Here is a 26,360-nt window from a genome sequence, read left to right as displayed (position 1 = left end):
CACTGTGGGGTGGCGTGTCCCGTCTGGGCTACTTGCACACTGCCAGGCTTGTGTTGCTGGGGATCTGGCGTATAAGCTGGGGTGGGTAGGCAAGGTGCACGGGGGCTGGAGGGGCAGGCTTAGCTCGCTTCTCCTTAGGTGATCCACTTCAGGAGGAGCCCTGTGGCAGCGGGAGGGAGTCAGATCCGCTGCCGGAGGTTTGGCTCCGCAGAAGCACAGAGTTGGGTGTTTGCGCGGAGCGAGCAAGTTCCCTGGCAGGAACTGGTTCCCTTTGGGATTTTGGCTGGGGGATGGGCGGGGGAGATGGCGCTGGCGCCTTTGTTCCCCGCCAAGCTGAGCTCTGCCGTCCGGGGGCTCAGCAGCTCTCCCTCCCTTTGTCCTCCAGCCTTCCCGCTTTCCGAGCAGAGCTGTTAACTTATGACCTCCCAGATGCTAAGTCGCGCTTGCTGTCGGAACACAGTCTGTCCGGCCCCTCCGCTTTTGCCAGCCAGACTCGGGGGCTCTGCTTGGCCGGCGAGCCGCCCCTCCGCCCCGGCTCCCTCCCGCCAGTCCGTGGAGCGCGCACCGCCTCGCCGCCCTTCCTACCCTCTTCCGTGGGCCTCTAGTCTGCGCTTGACTCCTGAGACTCCCTTCTGCTAATCCTCTGGCGGTTTTCTGGGTTCTTTAGGCAGGTGTAGGTGGAATATCAGCCGGACGCGCTGTGAGCCCCGCGTCCTCCTACGCCGCCATCTTCCGGAACCCTCTAATTTGACCCTTTTAAGTCTGTTGTGTAGGCAGATATTCCATAGGTAAGGATAAAGAGAGAGGCAGTTAGCACCTTACTAAGCATCTCTGGAAGTAAATGAGAGAATTTATTATTGTCTTAGAATGGAGCAATGCTAGTATTTCTCACTACTAATTTAATACAGAGTCTGCATGTAACCAAACAGCAAGTGTCCACATGAACACTATTTCCCAGATGCCAAAACAAATACTAAAAGGTATCATCTGACCACAAAGCTATTATATATAAAGAGGAAAAAGGACAGCAGAAATAAATCCTTAAAATGAAAGTATGTTTCTCCCAAAAGGAGAGTAAAATAAAATGCATGTTTTTAATAAATACTTTTTAAAACTTATACAAGAAAACACCTGGATAAGAGCAGTTGGGGTGGAGGAGATCACAGGAGTGAGTCAGCAGGATGGTAAGAACGATAAGGAGGTACAAATCTGTTTACATAAACAGTGACAGCTAGTCAAATAGCTTTGTTATTTATTCAATCACTATTAATTGCATAAGCTACTGCTCAAGGTACTGTAAGTCCTATGATGAATAGGAAGAAGTTCTTGCATTCAGGCAGCTTACATCCTATTTGAGAAGATAATACAGATACACAGATAAAACACTCATTTCCCAATTCAACATTTCCTGAGTGGTTACAGGAAGGAACAGAGTTTGGCACTGTGAAAAATACAAAGAAGAATGAAACAAATCCTTAGCCCCCCAGGGAGTAAATGGTCTGTTACAGAAGATAACACAGTTATGCGGGTTATGAATGGAGAACATGAGAAGTGCTACAGAAGTGGTCTAAATGAAATGCTATGTAAATTCCAAAGAGAGAGAAATGATTCCCAACTATGGATAGGACAAAGATGACAGGGAGTAGACATGTGAAATAAAGGGTATGCAGAATATGGATACCCATTGATTAGAAAGATAGTCTAAATGAGGGTCAAATGTATATAAAGACAGAGCCTTTGTAAGGGAGGAAAGAGGGGGCAGTAACTACATAAGGGTTTTGGGAAGGGATTCCAGATTATGTGAAGGAGTTTGGCAGGAGGAGAGGGAAGTCAAATCACAGAGGGGCTCAAATGGGAGTCTAAAAGGCTTATATGTTTTATAGGATATGGGACATAAGAAATGGTAGAACACAGTATCTTAAAAGAGTTCTAAAGTCAAAGATAAGAGAAAAGGAAAATTTGGTTCATAATTAGAGAAGAGATAATTCAGTTAGGCCTAGAAAGGCAGATATGAATCTGACAGGCTGTTCCAGATAATATAAACTAATGAAAGCCATGATTCAAGCCAGGCCAGCAACTCTCTGGTTGGTACACTTCCTGGGAGACGGCTCAGATTTGTTACCTATGAAATGATGCTGGCCTGAATTAAACCAAACCTCAGGAACTCATAAGCATTTAACACACACAAGTGTGCATGCACACACACACAGACACATACACACAATCACAATCACAATCACATGTATCCTCCCGCCTCCTACCCCAACCCCATTACATCCTTTTGGTAGGATACTTTTACTGCTGGATTTTTTTCGAAGTATAAAATTAAGATACAGTCAGTATAGAAAATCCAGCCTTTTCATTTTTGTTAACTTTAATATTGACATAATAATCCACAGTATCACAGTATAAATGTACTAACAACTGACCGCTACAACTCTGATAGCCAGCATGCCTGGAAACTAGCCAAATGATCTGCCCAAAGATGACAGTGGTCTTTCCAAGAATCATTTGGAGCTCTACTCCTACAGGCCAAAGGAAACTGCTTCTAGACTGTCTCCAGACCTTCCCTGGAATAGACAAGTTAAAGAGGCTCAAAGCAATCTCTCAGGAATTGAAACAGAAACAAAAGTGAACCTAGTAAACACTCATACAAACCGTTGGCTGTATATTTATCATATAGGATTGCACAGGTTTAGGCATATTCATGAACAAATTTATTTTTATCAGAGATCAATGAGAATAGAGTAATTTCTACTTAAATGGGTTTGAATAGACTAGAACTAAACTCAGAAAATCAGTGAGTCAAACAGTGTTGGACTTTGTATTAGAACAGTTTTATGTAGAGGTTGAGAGCCTGGGCTTTACACTTTATCAGAACTGGCATGAGCCTCAGGTAGGATCCATTAACTGTATGATCTTCGGAAAGCTGCCTAACTCTTCAAATATTTAAGCAAATGAGAAAATATAATACCTAGGATAATTAAATATAAAACTTAATATATCAAAGACTGTCCTTAAATGGTAGTTTATTAATAACAGGCAATAATCATGGCACCAATTTATACAGAAATCTGTTCTTAAAGAATTACTGCTTTCTATTTACTTTTTAAAAATTTAGGGGCGCCTGGGTGGCTCAGTCGGTTAAGCGGCCGACTTCGGCTCAGGTCATGATCTCACGGTCCGTGAGTTCAAGCCCTGCGTCGGGCTCTGTGCTGACAGCTCAGAGCCTGGAGCCTGTTTCAGATTCTGTGTCTCCCTCTCTCTGACCCTCCCCCGTTCATGCTTTGTCTCTCTCTGTCTCAAAAATAAATAAACGTTAAAAAAAAAATTAAAAAAAAAATTTAAATATATACATGCTCATTAAAGAAAATTTAGAAAACACTGATAAACAATAATTTTACTTCCAATGTTCAGAAATAACTAAATTTATGAATTTTCAAAAGCAGCGTTAATACCTGGCCCTATTTATTTTTAATGGATCAGACTTGGGAAGTAAAAGGTATGTTACGTTTCTATAATAGAATTATAAACACCCGAAGTTTCATTTTCTGACTTCTTCCCCTTAGGCCAAGAAAAAGCAAAGCAAATAAGGTACGGTGCTATCTTGAATGCTCTACAATGTATTGTATTTATTCTTTAATGCTTATCTCCAGGGATGCCTGGGTGGCTCAGTCCATTAAGCATCCAACTCTTGAATTCTGCTCAGGTCATGATCTCACAGTTTTGAGTTTGTGCCCTGTGTGAGGTTCCACAGTGAGTGTGGAGCGTGCTTGGGATTCTCTCTCTCTCCCTCTTTCTCTGCCCCATCCCTGCACTCTCTCTCTCTCTCATAAAATAAATAAATAAACATTTTAAAAAATCTCATCTCCATTAAGTTTTAAAATTCCCCTCAAATCCATGATCTCTTTGTCTTTTGATCCCCCATAGCACAGAGTTCAGATTTTTCATATAGCACTTTTTACACTCTGCATTGTAGTTCTTTTCAGAGTAGACACTTGTTCCCCCTGCCCTTCCCCTTGCTCTGTCTCCTAGAGCTGGGGCTTCTAACCTGAGAACTGTAAGCCTCCTAAAATGACACATTAAAATAGTGTTTCTGTAGGTACAAATACATCTTCCTGCAGAAAACCCACATATTAATCAAATCTCAAAGGTCTGAGTATCAAAAAAGGTACAGAACTATGCTCTAGGGAAAATGCTTGTGATTTAATAGTCTGTGGATCCTCCACAGGGCTTAGAATCTACCTTTATATGGATAAATATTTGTTGATTTAAAATTTTATTAACAAAGTATAAAGCCAATATTAGATATATCAATATTTATCTATCTTTAAAAATATATTTTCCTCATTCCCTCATCTTAACATAAAGAATACTGTTTCTGAAAGAATGGTGGCTACTAGGGTCTAGGGAGAGGAGGGAATTAATAGCTATTATTTAACAGATACAGAATTTCAGTTTGGGAAGATGAGAAAGTTCAGTAGTTGGATGGTGGTGATGGTTGCACAACAATATGAATATACTCAATACTACTGAACTATTATGTTTTACCACCACCACAACAAAAAAATACTACTTTTTATTATCATATGATATTAATGACCTACTTATTATAGGGCAGACTCTTCATGAAAGGAAGTGAATAAAGAAATATTACTGGTTAAATTTTAGCATATAAGAAAGAAATCTTCAAAGAAGGGAATCTTAACCTTAATCTACACACTGTTGATTTTAGAATATAAGCATAAATTCTAGGAGTGATATTATCATAAATCCTGTCCAAAGAGAGAGGCTGTTATCTGAGTAAACAAAAGTAAATTTCTTAGGGCTATCAGTTTATCTGTGTGAAGTAAATTAAACTTTTTCAAGGTACCAAGTCCCAGTTCAGAGAACACATGATAATTTCGCCCAAGTGTATCAATATATTATCCACGTGAATGATGTAAGCATTTTGGGAGTCTGCAACAGGAATTTCAAGGTGCCAGGAAGCACATTTTATTCAATAAATATTTAGCGAGCATTCTTAAGATTTAGAAATATAAAATTCCCAAAACTACTTAAAAAAAGAAAAAGCAGACTATCTAGTATGCTGATTCTGAAAAAGGCACACTCAACTACTTTCCTCTATGACCTCACTTTACTCCCATCTCTTACTTTCTAGCTTGCCTCACTAAAGAAGAAATCTCAGACTCCAATAAAGTTACATATAAATTTAAATATCAAAAATATTCATTTTATTGTCCTTTGGGGCAGCCTTAAAAAAATTCATCTTAATGATGCTATATTGATATTTCTGACTAATGTGTATATCTTATAAAAAAATCTAGCTTCTAAAACTTTTGATGATTAAGCATCAGTAGTATTTCTTGGTTATTTATTGCCAATAGATAGCTGATTTGTAATGACATTTTAAAATTCCATTACTTTCCCAAAGTGCTTATAAATAAGAGAAATTTACAATTATTTCTCCACTGGAATTTAGGAAAATCCTTAGAAACAGATTCCACATAAAAGCTTACAACTGATATTTAAATTCCATATCATAGAAAAGATATCTATTACCAGAATGAAATATTGTGTAGTTGATGTAAGCTAGTATGTTTATTGCTCTCTTGACTTTAACATCAAATAATTAACTGAATATAAAACTTTCCCATACTCGTATTTACCAAAAAGCCAAATTTTCCTAATGTTCACTTGTATTCAGTATTTATTCAATGAATATTTACTGAGTGTCCACTACGTATCAGGCACTATGCTGTCACTGCATGACAGCTGTGAAGCAAACCGCAATGTTCTACCTAAACAATATTTGTTATTGTTTCTATAACACAGATTTATAACACCACCATGTTTTTGTAAATACATTCATTCTGCTAATATTTTGAAAAACTGAATTTATGAATCTGATCTCTAAAGACAAATTTATAAATGATTGTTTTTGAGACATAAAAATGTTTGCCTGTCATGGAGTCTGTTTCTCTGTATGGCAATAGCAAAATACCAAAGACAGCACAAATTAAAGTTTAAGATTACCTGAAATGGGAATATTCTGTGAGACTGATAACTGCACATCTCCAGTTCCGGGTGGCATGTCAACAACTAAATAGTCCAGATGACCCCAATCTACCTAAAAACCAAGATGACACAAATAACATCATTATATAACAACTGCAGTGAATTAGTGATGTAAACAAAAATAAACATATTAACAACAAATCTAAAACAACAGTTTTCACTTAAGCCATTACTAAGTGTAAGGGACTATGCTGAAGGCTAAGGATAAATGAATAAGTAAGGGGTGGCTCATTCCATTACGTGGACTTTGGCTCAGGTCATGATCTCACAGTTCGTGAGTTAGAGCCCTGCATCCAGCTCTGCACTGACAGCTCAGAGCCTAGAGCCTGCTAAGGATTCTGTGTCTCCCTCTCTCTCTGCCCCTCCCCTTCTTATGTGCTCTCTCTCTCTTTCTCTCTCTCTCTCTCGTTCTCAAAAATAAATAAACATTTTTAAACAATGAATAAATAAGAGATGAGTTCCTGGGTCTAGCAGGCCCTCTACTAATGATACAGTAAAATTTCCAAATGACCCCTTCTCTCTTGCCCCCCACCCCCAACACATACACACATACACTAAAGATGAACCCATTCCACAGTAGACTTCTATTCAGGACCAATAATTTATTTTCATTGGGAAAAGCCAATATTTTACCTAGGAAGGCCTTAGTTTTGTAACCTTGGGTTTTTAGGTACAGCATTTCCTATGACAGATCCTAATATAATTTTTTAAAGTTTACTATTCCTTCATAAAACACACTAATAATGATAACCAAAACTTAATCAAAAGAAAAATTTAGAAACAGAACTAGACTTCCAATACTATTAACATTTTGATTATTTCTTTCCAGGCATCTTTCTAAGTATCTATACCTAGAAAATTCAGCTATATTACCAAGTCCTTAAGGCTCAGCCTCAATTTATATAGGCCTTAAGGATTCCATAGGCTCTTTTCACCTTAGATGGCTTCTCCCTCTAAGTCCACAGTACGATCTTCCCATTTGCCTAAGGTGGAAGCATGGAATCATACTTAACTTTTCCCTTTCCCTCACTGGCACTAGTCACTTATTCTGCCTTTTAAAAACCTCTCAAGTGTATTTACTTTTCTCTTAACCCCTTTCCAAGAACCCAATGGAGACAACAATCATCTTTCACTAAACCGTACCAACCAGTGTCTCTGCTTTGACATTGTCCATCCAGTCTGTTCCTACACCACTGAAAAATGGTCCATATAAAATGCAAATCGGTTAGTGCCACTTTTTGTTTAAAATTCTTCTATTTCAGGGTGTGTGGGTGGCTCAGTTGGTTAAGCATCTTGAGATCGGCTCAGGTCATGATCTTGTGGTCTTGAGATCGAGCCCCGCATTGGTTCCTGGACTGAGTGTGGAGCCTGCTTGGAATTCTTTCTTTCTCTCTGCCCCTCCCCACTCGCATGTGTACACATGCGCACATGTGCTCTCTCTCTCTCTCTCTCTCAAAATAAATAAGTAAATGTTTTGGGTTTTTTTAAATAAAATCCTTCTACTACTTTGAGGATGAAGTCTGAGCTTAAGCTCCAGAACACTCTACCTAGCCTTCTTCACTTGCTAATTCATCCTCATTCTTCAGACCCCAACTTGAAATTCACTTCCCCTAACTTTCATTAGACATGGTGTTCCTACTATGTATATCTCCTAAACATCCATTCATTCATTCATTCACTCCTTCAGCCATAGAAGGTTTCAGTCCCTACTACATATTAGGCATTGAGCTAGGTGTTGACGATTAAATGGTACCATGGTTTCTAGGCTGAAAGAATTTATAATATACGAGACAGATATTAAGCATATAATGAAATAACCTGTGCAAAGGAAAGAGGTTATAGGTTAGTGTGAGCAAGTGAAAGAAGATCAACATAGCTAGAAAGAATGAGTAAGGGGAAGGGTAACATTCATTTACTAGTGTTTCATGATTGGTATCATGAAACTGTAGCTGAGTTAGAATACCTAACACACAGACTAGACACTCAGCAGATGATTAGGGAGTTTTCTTTCAAGGAATGAATGAATGAACGCATGAAAAGACTTGAGATTTTTAAAACCTAAATGGCAATCATACTGTGTATATAATCCCGTACCTTGCTTCTTAAAACTTAATAATATGAAATAAGCCTTTTTCAAATATAAGCCTATATTTTTTAAAATTAAGATTTAGGGGCGCCTGGGTAGCTTGGTCGGTTAAACATCCGACTTCGGCTCAGGTCATGATCTCACGGTCCGTGAGTTCGAGCCCCGCGTCGGGCTCTGTGCTGACAGCTCAGAGCCTGGAGCCTGTTTCAGATTCTGTGTCTCCCTCTCTCTCTGCCCCTCCCCTGTTCATGCTCTGTCTCTCTCTGTCTCTAAAATAAATAAACGTTAAATAAAAATTTTAAATTAAGATTTAGATGACACAGGGTCAAATAGATTCATTCATGTATCAACACATATATTCAACACATATTTATTGAGAATTGATTAGGTGCCAGGCACTGTTCCAGGTGATAGGGATGCAGTAGTGGACAAAATAAAGTCCCAGCCATTCCCAGTCACTGTGGAACTAACAGTTTAGTGAGGAAGTCAGGCAGACAAACACATATAAAGACAAATCAGTGGGTAAAAGTGCTATAAAGAAAATAAGTATCTCTTACTATACGAAATTATTTGGTTCCTAATTAAGATATCTAGATCAAACAAGAGATTGTTTTAAAAAAATCTCTTCAAGGGGTGCCTGGGTGGCTCAGTTGGTTAAGTATCTGACTCTCAATCTAATGGTTGTGAGTTCAAGCCCCACAATGGGCTCTGTGCTGGGCATGAAGCCTACTTAAAAAAAAATTTTTTTTAATAAAATAAAATAAAAATCTCTTCAATTCCTGAGTTTCAGAAAGCAAACAGTAAGAGTTCAGATAGCCAAGGATTTATCAAAGAATTTATTTTAATCTCTTTGGTTCCCAAGCAAATGGTAAAGTATACTTGTAGAGCAGGGAAAAAGAACAGAATGGTGAATGGCACTACTTTAAACTGAGTGAAGTCAGGGGCGCCTGGGTGGCTTGGTTGGTTAAGCGTCCGACTTCGGCTCAGGTCATGATCTCACGGTCCGTGAGTTCGAGCCCCGCGTCGGACTCTGTGCTGACCGCTCAGAGCCTGGAGCCTGTTTCAGATTCTGTGTCTCCCTCTCTCTCTGCCTGTCCCCTGTTCATGCTCTGTCTCTGTCTCAAAAATAAATAAACATTAAAAAAAAATTTTTTTTTTTAAATAATAAAAAAAATAAACTGAGTGAGGCCAGAAAATAACTGAAGCGGTCATCTGAAGAAAACAAAACATTCCAGGCAGAAGCAACAGCAAGTGCAGAAAAGGTTCTAATCAATGGGGATATGCTTGGCAAATTCAAGCAATAGCTAGAAGTCAGTACAGCATTTCTAAAACAGCACCCCCACCCCTAACCATCAATCTCCTTCTCTGACTTTGTCTTCAAAACATTTATCAGTACCTGATATTATATATTATCTTGTCTCTCAGGAATTTTATGATACTTCTCAAACACAAAGTATTTGATACTGATCAAATGACCCATTTTAAAAAGAATGATGAAATGATGAGCATAACAATTCATTTTCAATTTAAGGTTCCTTGGTTTGAAAAATAGTTACCCCAAACTTACCTATGGGCTTCATCTATGAAACTATCTACAGAAAAGATAAAGGATACTTTCCACTGTATATCCTCTTCACTGAAACCCCTAGCACTGGCAGAATGACAAGTCTCTTTGTTTCAGAAAACATCAAATGATTGGTGCCAACAATTTATCATTATTGTTTCCTGGCATTTAAGCATATTTATCACATTGGCTCCAATTTCTTATTTCTTTAAAGAGAACTGCCACGAGGGTTCCAAGGAACTAAAAATACTTCACTGCTAAGACAATTTCAAATGAATCTTAAATTGCATTTAAACTAAAAAATGATTCTGGTCCAGTACCTTGATCACACACAGCAGGCATCCCACAATGGCTGGCTGACTTGAACTGAACTGAACTCAGTTGTCTGAGTTCCATTTTTACAGCATTCACTAATACAAACACTGAAATATACTGGCTACCAACAAGTTCCAGTTCTCTTGTAAAAGAGTCACCAAAGCACTGATTTTAGAGTGATGTGGGGATTCTCTAGATTCTAATTAGTGTTTGTTTACTCTTATAAATTGCATGTTACTAAATGTAGGTGGTTAAGTACTAGCAAAACATCCAGGTACCTCATTTAGTAAAAATCAGTGGCAGATCCTAATGGGATTTTGTGTGGCCTGCAGCATATACAATTTGGGTGATCCTTTCTAAGAATAAGAATACAAAATTATGAAGGCAAATTTAGGTACAAAAAGTCAAAATTTATTTAGAATGTGAAAAGAAATCACCCTAAAATGCTGGAGCTTTAGATATTCAACTTCCTTTCTCTAAGATCTCTTGAATAACATAAATGCTTACACAGAAATGCTTCCCAAATGCAACCTGCTTCCTCTCTCCACCTGGAACATTCTACAGCTCTCAGCATCTCAAGCATGGAATCCAGAGTTTAAACTTCATTAACCTCATGGTAACCTCACCTTTGGCAAAACCCTCTCAGACTCCAAAATAAAGGGATCTCATCAGGAAAGACTAAATCAGTCTAGAAGTAGAATTACCAAGGTAGTTCAGAGATGCCCTGTGGATAAAGAGGCAGCACTACAACAGAGAATTCAGCAAGGTAGTTTGAGAGTCAAACATGTGCATTAATTTCGAAGGAGGACATAAACAGCATAATGGGAGGACCAAAAACAATGCCAGTAGCCGGAAGGATGGGATGAGATGCAGATCAGAGGTAAGACTTCAGACCTGAGTCTGCCAAGAGAGGCTCTGTGAAAGATGTTTCATATAACTTTTATTTCCCTCTAAAGTGTTTGAGATACAGAATTTTGGTATCCAAATATAATGTAGTCACTGAGCTTTTGTTCAAAGCCATTTAAATAACATTAGAACATTGCTTTCTCATCTGTCCTATAAATATATATGTATTTGTAATCGCTATAACGTCACCACTTAAGTTATTGCCTTTCTCGTATTGTTCTTTCACTTTGTTTGTTAAGATATCCAACACTTGAAAGTTATGCCACCAGGAATAATTACTAAATCTGTGTTACTTTTATTTCTTTTTTTATGGGCAACCTTAGGAAAGGAAACTATCCCCAACTAACACCGAATGGGGTGATTTTAAGCTGATATGGCTTCTCCAAACAATAGTTTCTATTTCATGTTCAAAATTATGCCCAATAATCTGAAAGTAATTCAAAACTGATATAAGGGCAATCCCCTCTTTTCTGAGGAGATAAAAGTGTATCTTCTATATGGGCAGATAAAGTAATTTATCTTTTTCAGGGCATTAGTTATGAAGAGGGTGGTGCTATGAACAGGAAAGGAACATGGCCCACTTTCCTCCAGAAGCCGACCAAAGCAGTAGCAATCAGGCCTACTGATTCCCAGGCCCTAGGGAACACTGGGACCACAAGTGCAGACAGGCTGAGCTATAAGTCTGAAAAGAAAGGGCCCATAGTTGCATTCCATTTTGGACTTCTCAGATAGCTCAAGCAGTTTACCACAGTCAGTCTCGAGGGTGGCAGTTTCCCTCACCATCACTAGACAGGCCACATGTAAGCATTATAGGGTCAACATATGCTGCTCCAAAGCAAAGGGAAAGTGTCCCTGAAATCTTAGGTCTTCTAGCAAGGCCAATATGATCCTGATAAAAAAACAGCAGCAGGGGTAGACCTTGGGCCTTGTGGGAACAGGGAGGAAAATCACTGCCAAGAAAGGGAGGCAAAGCTATAAGCCTGCTGGAGGCAAAGTGGAACCCAAGAAGAATTAAACTTCTAAGGGCAAGAAAAAGGTGTAACTAAAGAACGAACAGAGAAATCATAAAACAGGGAAATGGAACAAAATCTAGACTGAATAATTTAAAAGTGGGCTGTGTCCAGGCAGCCCATTTATATGGTGCTTGTTCCGTAAGCAGTAAGGCCAATCCTTAGAGGAACTTGAGCTGGGCCGGACACTACCTCTTTCCTTCTAGTCTGCGCTTGGTTACTGACTGAAGAGTTGGTTTTGACTCTTATGCCTACTTGACTCATAAATACTAGATCTCAAGGTAGTGTCCTGTGTCTAATTCTGGCCTTCTATCTGTTGCAACTTCTTTCCTATGGCTAAGTTCTGCCATCTGTCCCTGATTTCCTGGTTCTCCAACTCTAGTTAGGCATAGTCCTAATGTAGCAAACAGAAAAGTACTTGTGCTTTGCTTGGAAGCCGACATGAAACCATGCCACTACTAGGATACAAGACGCAGCTAACCATGTCTCAGGCCCAGAGACACATTTGTTAGGCCCAAGCTCTTAGGATTTTCGATTCAACTAACTTTCAGGTTTTTAATGGGTCTTCAAGTTCTAAAAATCCTAGAGTATGAATTTTTTTGTACGTAACTATCCCCCCCAACTTCAGTATAAGTTCCTTAAAAAAGAGACCCTTCTTTATTCATCTCTGATGAATAAATAGAAATAAATGATACAACAAAATATAATATAAATAAAATATAATAAGCTTATTCTTGAAGATTGTTTTGATGAGAGTTCACCCAGTTATAAAATGAGAACAAATTATTCAAGCTACAATGATATATTTTCCCTAATATTTTCATTTCTGTCAGATGATAAAGTTCTCTAATTCATTTTCAAACATGTTTCTTTCTATTGTAAGAGGTGTGGGGGGAGTATACTTGAATAAATCCCTCCAAAAGCACTACCAACCCAAGTGATAGCAGTAATGTTTGAGAGCGAAAAGAAGACAAACTTTACTCATTTGCTTTCCCTTTATCATCACCTCCCATTTCCTCAGTTGTTCCAGCAGAGCTATAGGGCAGACTGGCCATGCCAACCTGGAGACAGCATCAATTCACAGAAGACTTCTTCTCTAAAAGTTGATATATGGGTCAACTTTTGGTAACTCTATATCTAGCTTCTGAAATAATACTTAAAAGGTTATCCAATTCCTAGGCCAGCCCGCAGATGATCCCATGTAAACGCATGCGACAGCTGAAACAGTAAAACCTCACAACATGAAAATAATGACACAACCACCAAAGTAACAGCATTTTAGTGAGTTATGGGAACATCTCTCTAAATTCTCTAGAGTACTGCTTTAGGCCAACTGCTTATATATACAGATGTTCATAATCTACGAGCATATGTTAGTAAAGGACAGGACTGATACCAAAAACCCTGAAATATTATAAACCTGACTGAGAATCAAGATATCTTCATTTTTAAAAAATTACTAAAAACATTTACAACTCTTTTTATATACTCAAAGGCTGAAGTTTCAGAATTTCTTTTTTTTTTAAGTAGGAATAACAAATCCTTTTATTAACCTAATTTGGGACAGTTTATAAAATATATTTAGACAGGTAGTACTGTGTTTAATATGGAAAACTATAAAACTATAAATAGTATTTAAAAGAATATCCCTAGAAAAAAATACTGTACTGGGGAGAAGTCAAAGTCCAAGCTGCCACAGAAGCTACACTGAGCTTCACTGAGAGAATCCATACACATTGTCCACGGGTTCTGATGTTCTTAAGGACATTATAGAACTTGAGAAGCACTTGCTCCAGGAGACCAGTCTACCCAGTGCTCTAGCCAGGAATGGTGTAAAGACCTGTCTCAGTCATGTTTATTTAGTTCTAGTTACCTGCCATCTGAAGTCCTACTTTTGAGACTTAGGTCCATTAGGTAGAATTGAACTGTGAAGGAAGAGACAGAGAGTGGGTCTGCAGGTAACAGGTAAAGGAGAGCAGAAGGAAAAGAAGTGTTAGGGAGAGCCTATTATAAGTTAGGCACTAAATACTTTTAACATATCTGAATACCTAACATTGTAAAACAGGCATTATGACCTCTATTTTACAGATAAGAATACTGAGGACTGGAGAAGTTAAGCAAATTGTCCAAGGTCAGACTGCTGGTGAGTGATGAGGCAGTGATATAAATCCTGGTCTGTGGGACTCAAGTCATGTTCCCAGTCTCCCACAGAATGCAGCACAGCATCACTATTCTTCAAGCCCCTGAAGTGTTTTGCTAGCAAACATATGAGCTTTACTGTACTACATTTTCATTGTAAAATAAAATAGACACATAAAAGAGTTTATAGACCCAGAGAAAATTATTTACTCAGATAATATAAGAAATAGAAGAATTCATTCGCTTTATTTTTTTTTTCATTTTCTGGTTAATTATAATGTTTCTTCTACTTTTGAGAATTTTTTTATGGTATGTATAGTTAGTATTCCTTCCTTATATGATCCTTTAAGAGTCTTTTATATCATAGAGCAAGGGTTCTAATAACCATGGAAATGTTAACTGCAAATTTCCTGACTTTGTGCTGTTAAAGAATGTTTTAGCTTTCAATAATTTACCATTTAATTCTGGTTTTGTTTTAAATGAATAATCATAATTCTACCATTTATACAAAAGAATTATGTGAAATAATTGTTTAAATCAAAGTAAATAAACTTTTATAAAGATTAAGAACAGAAAATGAATACTTTAAAGATTTTTTAAAATACCTACAGCTTTTGAACATAATATTTTTGAAACTGGCTCAGATTTTATTCTAAAAATTTAAAGATCTAAATCATATCAAGTAGGAAACCAACTGTGAGAAACTATAGCTCCATATGCCATTATATTTTAAGTGTGAGCTATTATAATGCAGCTTTTGGATTTTAAATTCTAAATCAAAAATTAATTTCTCTCTCTCTCTCTCTATATATATATATATATAGAGAGAGAGAGAGACAGAGACAGAGAGAGACAGAGACAGAGACGGGGGGGGAGAGGAGAGAGACAGCACTGGAAAGGGGGAATTTGGCAAAAAACTAGACAATGAATCTAACAGAATACAGACAAAAATCCAGATACCTACTCATCAAATAGAAGGGTTTTAGTTTGGGAAACTGGCATATCTAACTTCCAATCACTTTTGTCACTAATTGGCTAAATAACCATGGGTCAGAGAATTAATCTCACTGGACCTCAGTTTTCTCAACTGTAAAATGAAGTGTTTGGGATACAATCATCACTTCCAACTATGGAAGTGAAAACTGATATTTTATGGGAAAAAGTGAGTAAAAGCTATTTTGTTAAAAAGCACCAAAATAACAAAATAAGCTCTTTTTTTCCCCAAAAAGGGAGTATTCTACACAAAAACAAAAAAATCTAAAAGCTGCCTGGTATACTGAACAAATTTTATAGAGTGATCATATTTCCTTTGGAAAAGTTAGCTGAATTATTCAAAGAACTCATACTCATATTTAAATTTATACTGAAGTACAATCTACTCTACCATCCTAAAATACTTCATCCTAGCTCAACTAGAAATTAATGTGTTATATCTATACAAAATGTCATAATTTATAAAATAAATGCAATCCTGAAAAGTTGTTGAAGGGATTGCCACTGAGGTAAGAAATGGGAGGGGATTCAATCACAAACCTTTAAAGGTTGTGAGGTCTAATCTAACTTTCCAACTAATAAAAAATGTCTCTCTGTAAACACTCATGCCAAGGATATATATACTCTGCCAACAACAACAAAAAAAGCTCAAATCATGGGGTGCCTGGGTGGCTCCGTCGGTTAAGCGTCTGAGTCTTGATTTCAGCTTGCGTCACCATCTCACCGTTCATGAGTTTGAGCTCCACGTTGGGTTCTGTGCTTAAAGCATAGAGACTGCTTGGGATTTGTCTCTCTCTCTGCCATTCCCCTGCTTGCCCTTGTGTGGGTGCTCTCTCTACTTCTCAAAAATAAATAAACATTCAAAAATAAAAACATAAAAAACAAACTTAAAAAAGAAAAGCTCAAATCATTCTGATGCTTACCACACACTCAAATACAAATTTTGGATCAATAAAAGAATGGAAGAAAATTGTCACTTAAGAATCTTTCCTGTTGCGGTGCCTGGACGGTTCAATCAGTGAAGTGTCAGACTTGGGCTCAGGTCATGATCTCAGGGTTCATGGGTTTGAGTCCTGCATCGGGCTCCGTGCTGACACCTCAGAGCCTGGAGGCTACTTCAGATTGTGTGTCTCCCTCTCTCTGCCCCTGCCCCACGCACACTCTGTCTCTCCCTCTCAAAAATAAATAATTATTTATTTCTTAGACAGAGAAAGAGCATGAGTGGGGAAGGGGCAGAAAGAGAGGAAGACACAGAATCAGAAGCAGGCTCCAGGCTTTTGAGCTGTCAGCAAAGAGCCCGATGCAGGGCTCAAACTCACAAACCGTGAGATCATGACCTGAGCCGAAGTCAGTCGCTCAACCCACTGAGCCAGCCAGGCACCCCAAAAATATTTTTTTAAAAAAGAATCTTTCCTGTCCACTGATAGACAAACAGATAAAGAAGATGTGGTATGGGATGCAGTATTATGCAGCCAGGAAAAAAAATGATATCGTGCCATTTGAGAAAACATGGATGGACCTAGAAAGTATTATGCTAAGTGAAAAAAGTCAGACTAGGGGCGCCTGGGTGGCTCAGTCGGTTAAGTGGCCGACTTCGGCTCAGGTCATGATCTCACGGTCCGTGAGTTCAGCCCCGCGTCAGGCTCTGTGCTGACAGCTCGGAGCCTAGAGCCTGTTTCAGATTCTGTGTCTCCCTCTCTCTGATCCTCCCCTGTTCATGCTCTGTCTCTCCCTGTCTCAAAAATAAATAAAACGTTAAAAAAAAAAATTAAAAAAAAAAAAAGAAAAAAGTCAGACTAAGCATTACTAATACCAAATGGTTTCACTCAGATGTGGAATCCAATAATTAATTAATTAATTAATTAATAATCAAACAAAAAACAGAAACAGACCTATAAACACAAAGAATAAATGGTTGCCAGAGGGGAGGAAGATGGACTGTTGTGCAAAAGAGGTGGAGCGGAGTGGGAGATACAGGCTTCCAATTACTTATTTCACTGAAATAAGTCGTGAAAATAAAAGGCACAGCACAAAGAATATAGTCAATGATACATAACAGTGATGCATTGGGGACAGATGGTAGCTACATTTGTGGTGAACACAGAATAACATATAAACTTGTTGAATCACTATGTTGTACACCTGAAAGTAATGTAACATCGCATGTCAACTATACTAAAAATTTTTTTAAAAGAACCTTTCCTATTTTTTTCTTTTGCTACAGGTGAGATTGGTTTACTTTGGACTTACTGTATTGCTCATACTACATAACTTCAGATATGCTTTCTTTTCTGGTATGTCTTTAGTTGCTATGGGAATTGATATTTATAAGACCTCCCCCTTTTAAAAATATGAATGATTTTTTACATTGGCATGTAAAAATGGTATAAACATTTTTTATGTTTTACATTTTACAATGTATAATTTTTTTTATATTGGTATTTTACAATGGTATAAACAGAGAATTTTAGAGCTTGAAGGGACCTCAGAGATTATCTTGACCAATGTTCTTATTTTACAGATAAAGAAAGTGAATGACACTCAGAAATCAAATGACTTGCCCAAAACTTAATCTGCAAAATAGGGATAATAAAAACCTTTGTCTGCTTTACAGAGGTTTTTATCCAAAGAGGAAATGAAATCATGGATTTAAAAAAAAAAAAAAAGCCACTAGATAATTAAGCAATTGTATTAACACTGGAAAAAAATCACTTTAAACAGAAGCTTGTCATATCATGTAAGTCAAAATTTAAATTTCTCTCAATGAGCATACAATGTTTATTCTTCTAACCAAATGCTAAGAAAATATTTGCCCATTTGTGAGGTCACCACATTCCAAAATGATCGAAACAAGTAACTTAAAAATATCTTCTCCATATGCCTAGATGACATAAGCAGATTTAAATGGCTTTTTGCAAATTAAAGGGAAATTTCTCACGAGTAAAACTAAGCATGAAAATATTCAGTCAAAATACAATTTAAAAATACATAAATCACTAAAAATAAGGGCCGAGGAGTGAAGAAGCCATATCTGTTGTTTGAATATATTAATTAAACTTCTACATTTTAGTGACCTGTACCTTGTTCCGCTTAAGTAGACCTGATATCTACAAAGCTAAAAAGAAAATAATATAAGTGACTTCCTAAGGGGAACTAAATAATGCAGCAGGTTTTAGTTATAACTACTTTTAACACAAAGGATATTGAAAAAGATTAAGGAATACATCTATGAGAATACAAATGGATATGATACAGATAATAGATGGGAAGCAGGATTGAGGATGGGGGGAAAATAAACACATAAAACAATCTAATTCCCACCTCATCAACTTCAGCAATTTCCAACTTCCTAAACTACATAATTACTTCAGAAGTACCCAAAAGACATCTAAGAAACCTGAGATCACTAAATTGTAATGAAATAGGAAAATGGACTGAATTTTATGCATCTCATTAAAAGACCATTAAATGAGCAGCTGTTCCTTCATTCTCACTTAAGCACACTGGTCATTATATCTAGGCTTGTTCACAATAATCTTATACCCTTATGAGCAAGTGAACGTGGCAATGTATCTAGAAGTTGTTCTTGCCTGAATATATAGGTATCTGGTGTGCTCATATTTATCTTAATATTGTAGATTATACATTAATATACATTCTTAAAGTCAGAATACACCTAAGTAGGTACAGAGAATAATCAGTACAAAGTTTAACCCTGAGAAATTAAGAGCAACATTTACATGTGCCGACCACTGTTCTAGACACTGAGAATACAGCAGTGAGCAAGATATCTCAAGTTCCTGCCCTCATGAAACTGAGTACATCACCTATGATCTGGATGAAAGTTACCTTTCTAGACCTCACTTTGCTATCTATACAATGAAAAAACTAATATTACTTAGGTAAGTATCATCATAACCTTCTCAAACAAAAATTATGCCAAAAATTTATAAATCAATAGGACTTGTAATCTAATTTTCCCTGATATATCCCTGCCACCAGTGGCACATACAGAACAAAATACAGGCCAGAGTAGAAAGTATAAGCCATGTCATAAAAGAGAAGAAAAATAATTGGCTCATGGTAAGACTCAACACAAACTTGTATTCTGTATAGAAACCAGCTACTTAGTAAGCTATGTTTTCTCAAATAAAATAATATTGATATACACAGACCATTTGGAACATATTTTCGCAGCCTTAGTTTCAGTACCAATGTCCAGATAAGTTATTTTTATTCCATATTTCATGGCTATCAGTTTAAAAAAATTTTTTTTGCATTTTTTAATGTTTATTTATTTTCGAGACAGAGAGAGAAAGAGCATGAGTGGAAGAGGGGCAGAGAGAAATGGAGACACAGAATCCTTAGCAGGCTCTAGGCTCTCAGCTGTCAGCACAGAGCCTGACACGGGGCTCGAATCCATGAACCATGAGATCATGACTTGAGCTGAAGTTGGACGTGGAACTGACTGAGTCACCCAAGTGCCCCTAAAAATTTTTGGTACCGATCAGATTAATGTTAATCAGATTATGATTTTTAAGTCACATTTTAATTTGATAATCCTCCTCTCTTCCAGTTGAAGAAATAATTTTGATATGATGAATGTGTACTTTTGCAGAATTACATCAAAACAGGCATAGTCTGATGTTTGATTCTTGCATTTAAAATAGCAAATTAGGTATATATGAACAAACAAAACTAAAGGCTAAAGTTCTGACCAAGCTACTTTGGTATAGCAAGCAAGACCATCCGAATGTAAGGAATTAACTCTGTGAATCAAGTACACTCTCAGTAATTCTGAAATTCTCTCAGCATAAACTAAATTAGAGTAAAGAAATACATACACAATGCCAACATAAGATCTTTGGCCTAAATCAATCAATCAATCAATCAATCAATCAATCACTATCTCCCCCCTTTTTCTCAGTTCCCCAATCAACACATGAAAAAACAGACAGGGATTGGGGGATCACAAAAAAAATTTTACAATAGAAAAACTAAGGCTAAAACTTGGACACAAACAAAACAAAACTGAAAGAAATCATTTCTTAGCAATAAGGTCATACTAATATTTTACTATTAAATAGTGAATCTCTCTTTTAAGGGCAGAGGACAAGTCTTACTTTTGTACCTTAAGGCCAACCACAGTGCCAGGTATATATGGACTGAATAAGTGTCTTATTTTGTTGGAAAACACAGAGACAATCAAAAGAGACCCTTCACATCCTTCCACCACCAGAATTACTAACCTCTGGCACCACAGCCCATAGTCCGTCCATACAATATACTGCCTTTCAATGACAGTAACCTCCATCCTCACTGTCCCATTCCTCTTCCATCAACCTTCAAAAGAAGTAGAATGTAGATGTTTCTTACACAGACTCTTCTGGATGAAAGTTCAGAGTATAAATTTCACGGTTTAGTGAAGGAGAGCTACACAACTGATTCATGAAGAAAACTCAAGAATAACCAGTTAAACATTACTCAGCTAGCTAGACTCTTTCAATCAGCCATCATCTTAGGCTTGTGACAGATATTTGGACAAGCATTATATATAAACTAAGCTCAGCAGCATTTATCTATAAATCAAAAAAACCATACGCTCTAAAATCAGATGCTCAAATGCAAAAATGTTTTGTGATAAAAATAAAATCCCAACTTACATTCTTGCCTTGGTGGAGGGCTATCCACACCCATTAGCAGTGTGAACCACAGAGGTTCCTATACACAGGATCAACATGTCTGTAAAAACTGGGTCTGGTTGCATTTAAATTACCAAATAATTGTGGCATCAAAGTTCTGCCCACAAAACTTCCATCAATACCCCAAATTTGTCCTCTTCTTTTCAAAACAACTGAAATCATTAAATTCTGTCATCTGACATATCACTCACATAAATATGAAGTGCCCAAAATCAATACTGACAGTTCTGGATGGTTTGCAGGCCCTGGGTTCCACATGAGGAAGTGCTATAGACATGACTGCCACAGGAAAAGACTTGTTTACTTCTGGCCATCAAACTGAAGGAAAGACCAATTACTCATGAAGCTAGAAGTAAAGTGTCTAGCTCTTTCAAGAACTAATTATTCTAAGTTATTTATACCCAATTTCGTAGGTCTTGTCACATTTTTTTAAAACATTTATTCATTTTTTGAGAGAGAGAGAGAGAGAGAGAGAGAGAGAGAGAGAGAGAGAGACAGAGCACAAGTGCGGGAGGGGCAGAAAGAGAGGGAAACAGAATCAGAAGCAGACTCCAGGCTCTGAGCTGTCAGCACAGAGCCCAACGTGGGGCTTGAACCCACGAGCTGTGAGATCATGACCTGAGCTGAAGTCAGATGCTCCACTGACTGAACCACCCAGGCGCCCCAGTCCTGCAACATCTTAAAGAATAGGAACCCCAGAATTGGACCCACAAATATATGGCCAACTAATCTTTGACAAAGCAGGAAACAGTATCCAATAGAAAAAAGACAGTCTCTTTAACAAATGGTGCTGGGAAAACTGGACGGCAACATGCAGAAGAATGAAACTAGACCACTTTCTTACACCATTCACAAAAATAAACTCAAAATGGATGAAGGACCTAAATGTGAGACAGGAAACCATCAAAACCCTAGAGGAGAAAGCAGGAGACAACCTCTCTAACCTCAGCCGCAGCAATTTCTTACTCGACACATCTCCAAAGGCAAGGGAATTAGAAGCTAAAATGAACTATTGGGACCTCATCAAGATAAAAAGCTTCTGCACTGCAAAGGAAACAATCAACAAAACTAAGTCAGCCGACGGAATGGGAAAAGATATTTGCAAATGACATATCGGATAAAGGGCTAGTATCCAAAACCTATAAAGAACTCACCAAACTCCATCCCGAAAAACAAAGAATCCAGCGAAGAAATGGGCAGAAGACATGAATAGACACTTTTCTAAAGAAGACATCCAGATGGCCAACAGAAACATGAAAAGATACTCAATGTCACTCATCATCAGGTAACTACAAGTCAAAACCACACTGAGATACCACCTCACTCTGGTCAGAGTGGCTAAAATGAACAAATCAGGAGACTATAGATGCTGGCAAGGATGTGGAGAAATGGGAACCTTCTTACACTGTTGGTGGGAATGCAAACTGGTGCAGCCACTCTGGAAAACAGTGTGGAGGTTCCTCAAGAAATTAAAAATAGATCTACCCTATAACCCAGCAATAGCACTGCTAGGAATTTATCCAAAGATACAGGAGTGCTGATTCATAGGGGCACATGTACCCCAGTGTTTATAGCAGCACTTTCAACAATAGCCAAATTACAGAAAGAGCCTAAATGTCCACCAACTGATGAATGGATAAAGAAGATGTGGCTTATATATACAATGGAATACTACTTGGCAATGAGAAAGAATGAAATCTGGCTATTTGTAGCAATGTGGGTGGAACTGGAAGGTATTATGCTAAGTGAAATAAGTCAGGCAGAGAAAGACAGATATCTTATGTTTTCACTCATGCGTGGATCTTGAGAAACTTAACAGAAGACCATGGAAGAAGGGATCAGGGGAAAAAAAAAGTTACAAACAGAGAGGGAGGGAGGCAAACCATAAGAGACTCTTAAATACAGAGAACAAACTGAGGGTTGATGGAGGGGTTGGGGAGAGTGGAAAATGGGTAGGGCACTGAGGAGGGCACTTGTTAGGATGAGCACTGGGTGTTGTATATAAGCGATGAACCACAGGAATCTACCCCAAAAACCAAGAGCACACTTTACACACTGTATGTTAGCCATTTTGACAGTAAATTGTATTTTTCAAAAAGAAAAATAAAATCAAATTTAAAAAAATAAATAAATTAAAATTAAATGAAATTTTAAAAAATGTCTCAAACAGCAATATCCTTTAATAAGTGAATGGTTAAATAAATTATCAACCAACAAATTGGAGTCGTTGGGCACACAAAGATAGAATCGGAGCCCAGCATCCTCTCCTCACTCAGGCTGGGCCCTGCCCCACTCCATTCCTGATTGAGATTGGCTAAGCCAGGAGCATCCCAGCCACTTCAGTGCAGCCTACACTGCACAAGCATCTGGCTAGAATGGCAGATCCTCAATCACTTAGTGCAGGCATCCTGTGCACTCCCATCCAGGTGCAAACCTCAGAGTTCAACCTACCCACAGAGGAGCAGCTGGAAGGTCCTATTCAGGCCCAGGACTCCGATCCCCACTCTCCTACCCATGGCATTGCATGGATACCTGTGAAGACGAGCAGTGGAGACCCCATAAGCCCAATGGTAAAACAGTTGAGTGAAATATGTGAGATGAAAGCCCACAAATCAAATCTTCCCCCAGAGCCTGTTATGACCCCAGAGGCACTTTCATCTGAGTTGGATGTGCCTCTGAGACAACTCACCCACTTATCTCAGATGACACTTTGAAGCCAGACTGAGCTCCCTTTCAAGCAGGTGTTTTCCAAGGAGGAAACAGGACAGTTCACAGAAAACTCTAGGGCCTGCCAGGAGTTAAACATACTCTTGAGGGGTATCTGAGGCTCTCCAGTCTTCAGGTTCTAAGCACAACAGATAGAAACCAAATGCTAAGATACTAGAGAGATCTCACCTCACCATCCTGCAAGATGACAACTCCCTCAGGATCCTGATACAAGATGGTAAGCAGCCTTCTCCCCTAAGTGAAAATGTTACAGAACTAAAGGAAGGGGGCATTGTGGGAATTGGACAACTCCTAAAAACTGGAGACTGAGCAGGTGAGCAAGGCCAGGACCATGACAAGGAAAATACGCATCTTCCCTTGGTAGGGAACTAGGTCCTGTGAGACTCTATCACTGGGTTCATCAGGGGCCTAGTGACATTCTGTGTTTCTCACCCTTTCTTTCCCTGGGAGACTGAGGAAAGGCTCAGTTTCTCTGACTCTTCCTAAACTAAGACAAATATGTAGGCATGTGTGTAACAAAAATTCATTTTAAAGGCAATTCTAAAAGAGAAGTTCCAAAAGTAAAGCTACCAAAAGCAACATCCCTGGAATATTTTATGCTTTGTTCATCTCTATATAATTCCTTACAATCTCAAAGCTAGTGTTTTCCACATGACAAGCCACAATAAACCTGTATTGAATACAGAAATAAATGAAGAAATGAGAAAAAGAACTAACAGGCAAATCCACTTAGAACAAAATATGTTTTGGCAAAGAGCCAAATCTGAAGAAGGTCCCAGATTTGTACCATTTAATAGGAGATGGTGAAGAAGAGAAACAGATGATGGCATGTTTTGGTGGAAAGGCCATGATCTGAGACTCCCATATACCACACATGGAGGATGACGAGAGGAACCATCTCAGCCATGGCCCAAATGAGCCCAATTCTGCAGTCAATATCGTGCTGTGGACGGAAAGCTTCCTAAGGACACAAGAAGGGAATCCACCAGTCTGCACCATATATGTAACTCTAACAAATATTAGGGTAAAAATTATTTTGTCAGTGAAACATATCACTTTATTCAATAACTATTATGAACAACTTTCTTAGCAGTTATTCTGAATGACAATACTTACTTGGAAATATATAGATATAGATATGTAGATATAGATATATTGTTTATATATGTATGTATATATATTATATATTTGTTTTTAACAAATAGATTGTTTTCTATTCTAATAAAGAGAATATCTCATAATTTTACAGTCTCATTTCCTCTACTGCATTTATCTATAAAAGTATTTCCAAGTTTCCTTCTTGATGGAAGATATAGTTGTAAGTATTTCATTATTATTCACAAGATGAGAAATGTCTGCCAAATTTCCATATCACATATAAACACATAGCACAAAATTTAACCTCTACTTACGTAGATATGAAAAACAGCTCTTAGAAAAAATGTGACATTAATTATCCAAAATACAAATATTTTTAAATATATGCTAAGGAAAAATTGGACATTTTGTGAAATTTTTAAAATCTTTCTGAAGGTTTGCTACAAAGCTAATTCTGTTGCATATGAGCCTTTGAAAACATTAATAATGAAAATGCCAACTGAATTTTAAATACTTTCACTAGGCAATAAATGTATGTAATGTTGATATTCTAAAAGTAAAAGATTAATAATGTTCTTAGTGTTCAACAGCTTCATAAACATTTAATTGGTTCACTCAAAAAACATTTATTGAATGCCAATCATATTTGCCTTAGCAAAAATATTTGTCAGAAAAGTGCTGGAAATTTAAAAGTGAACAAGATAGTCAAGATCTTCCCACCATCCACATGTACTTTATACTCTAGTGGGTAGAATCAATAAACAAATAAATATAAAAGAAATACGAATTCAGGATAAGTGCTCTGAGGAAAATAAAACTAGATGAGATGATTGTTACAGCTAGATGTTCTGGAGTGACATTAAAATGAGACCTGATCTCAGGGTCATGAGATCGAGCCCTACATTGGGCTCCATGCTGGGTGTGGAGCCTGCTTAGGAATTCACTCTCTCCCTCTCCCTCACCTTCTCCCCTCTGCTTGCTCTCTCCCTCAAATAAACAAACAAACCTAGAACTGAAAAATAATAAAAATGAAATGAGACCTGAATGCCAACAGAGGACAGACACTGTAGATCTAGGGGAAGAAGGTTCCTGATAGAACAAGTTCAAGGACCCCAAGGCAGGAATGAATTTGGGGTAACTGAGGAAAAGGAAAAAAACAAGTGTAATGTGAGAAAGGGTGAACACGCTTGATATGGGTTAAGTACAGTCAGATTGAGTAGACTCTGCTAAGATAAAAAGTTTGGACTATAGTCTAAGTGCAAAGGCTTTTTGTTTGGATTTACATTTAATTATAGGAAGTTTCAATGTGTATGAATGACGAGAACGGAGCAAAATGGATCCACATATATTTATCCACCAGTATCAATAATTATCATTTCATGACCAGTCTTGCTTAATTTGTATCTTTACTCATTCCACATCTACCCCTCAGAAATCTATCATTTCATTTATACACATATTAATATATGTCACTAAAAGATAAGGACTCTTCTTACAAATATAACTTCTATCAATATTACTATAATTACATCATTATTTTCTTTTTTAACTGATTTTTATTATTTTTTTTAATGTTTTATTTGTTTTTGAGAGAGAGAGAGAGACAGAGCATGAGCAGAGAAGGGGCAGAGAGAGCAGGAGACACAGAATCTGAATTAGGCTCCAGGCTCTGAGCTGTCAACACATAGCTGGACACAGGGATCCAACTTGTGAACTGCAAGATCATGACCTGAGCTGAAGTC

The 26,360-nt window shown here is 37.7% G+C and overlaps 1 protein-coding gene and 1 pseudogene across 2 annotated transcripts in view; one reads left to right on the top strand and one right to left on the bottom strand.

Moving 5' to 3' along the window:
• The window catches only part of NUBPL (nucleotide binding protein like), a 224,730-nt gene that overhangs the window by 40,851 nt on the left and 157,519 nt on the right, over positions 1 to 26,360 (bottom strand). For both annotated transcript variants that reach the window (XM_042989529.1, XM_007098083.3), the window contains exon 7: positions 6,037 to 6,130. In XM_042989529.1, coding sequence (XP_042845463.1) covers positions 6,037 to 6,130 — 94 coding nt within the window. The remainder of the gene's footprint in view (positions 1 to 6,036; positions 6,131 to 26,360) is intronic.
• LOC102952513 lies at positions 10,828 to 23,892 on the top strand (annotated as a pseudogene).

Source organism: Panthera tigris, chromosome B3, assembly GCF_018350195.1.
Source record: "Panthera tigris isolate Pti1 chromosome B3, P.tigris_Pti1_mat1.1, whole genome shotgun sequence".
NCBI classification, from domain to species: Eukaryota; Metazoa; Chordata; class Mammalia; order Carnivora; family Felidae; genus Panthera; species Panthera tigris.
Note: the sequence above shows the minus strand (reverse complement) of the source record. Positions and strands in the feature narration are given on the sequence as shown.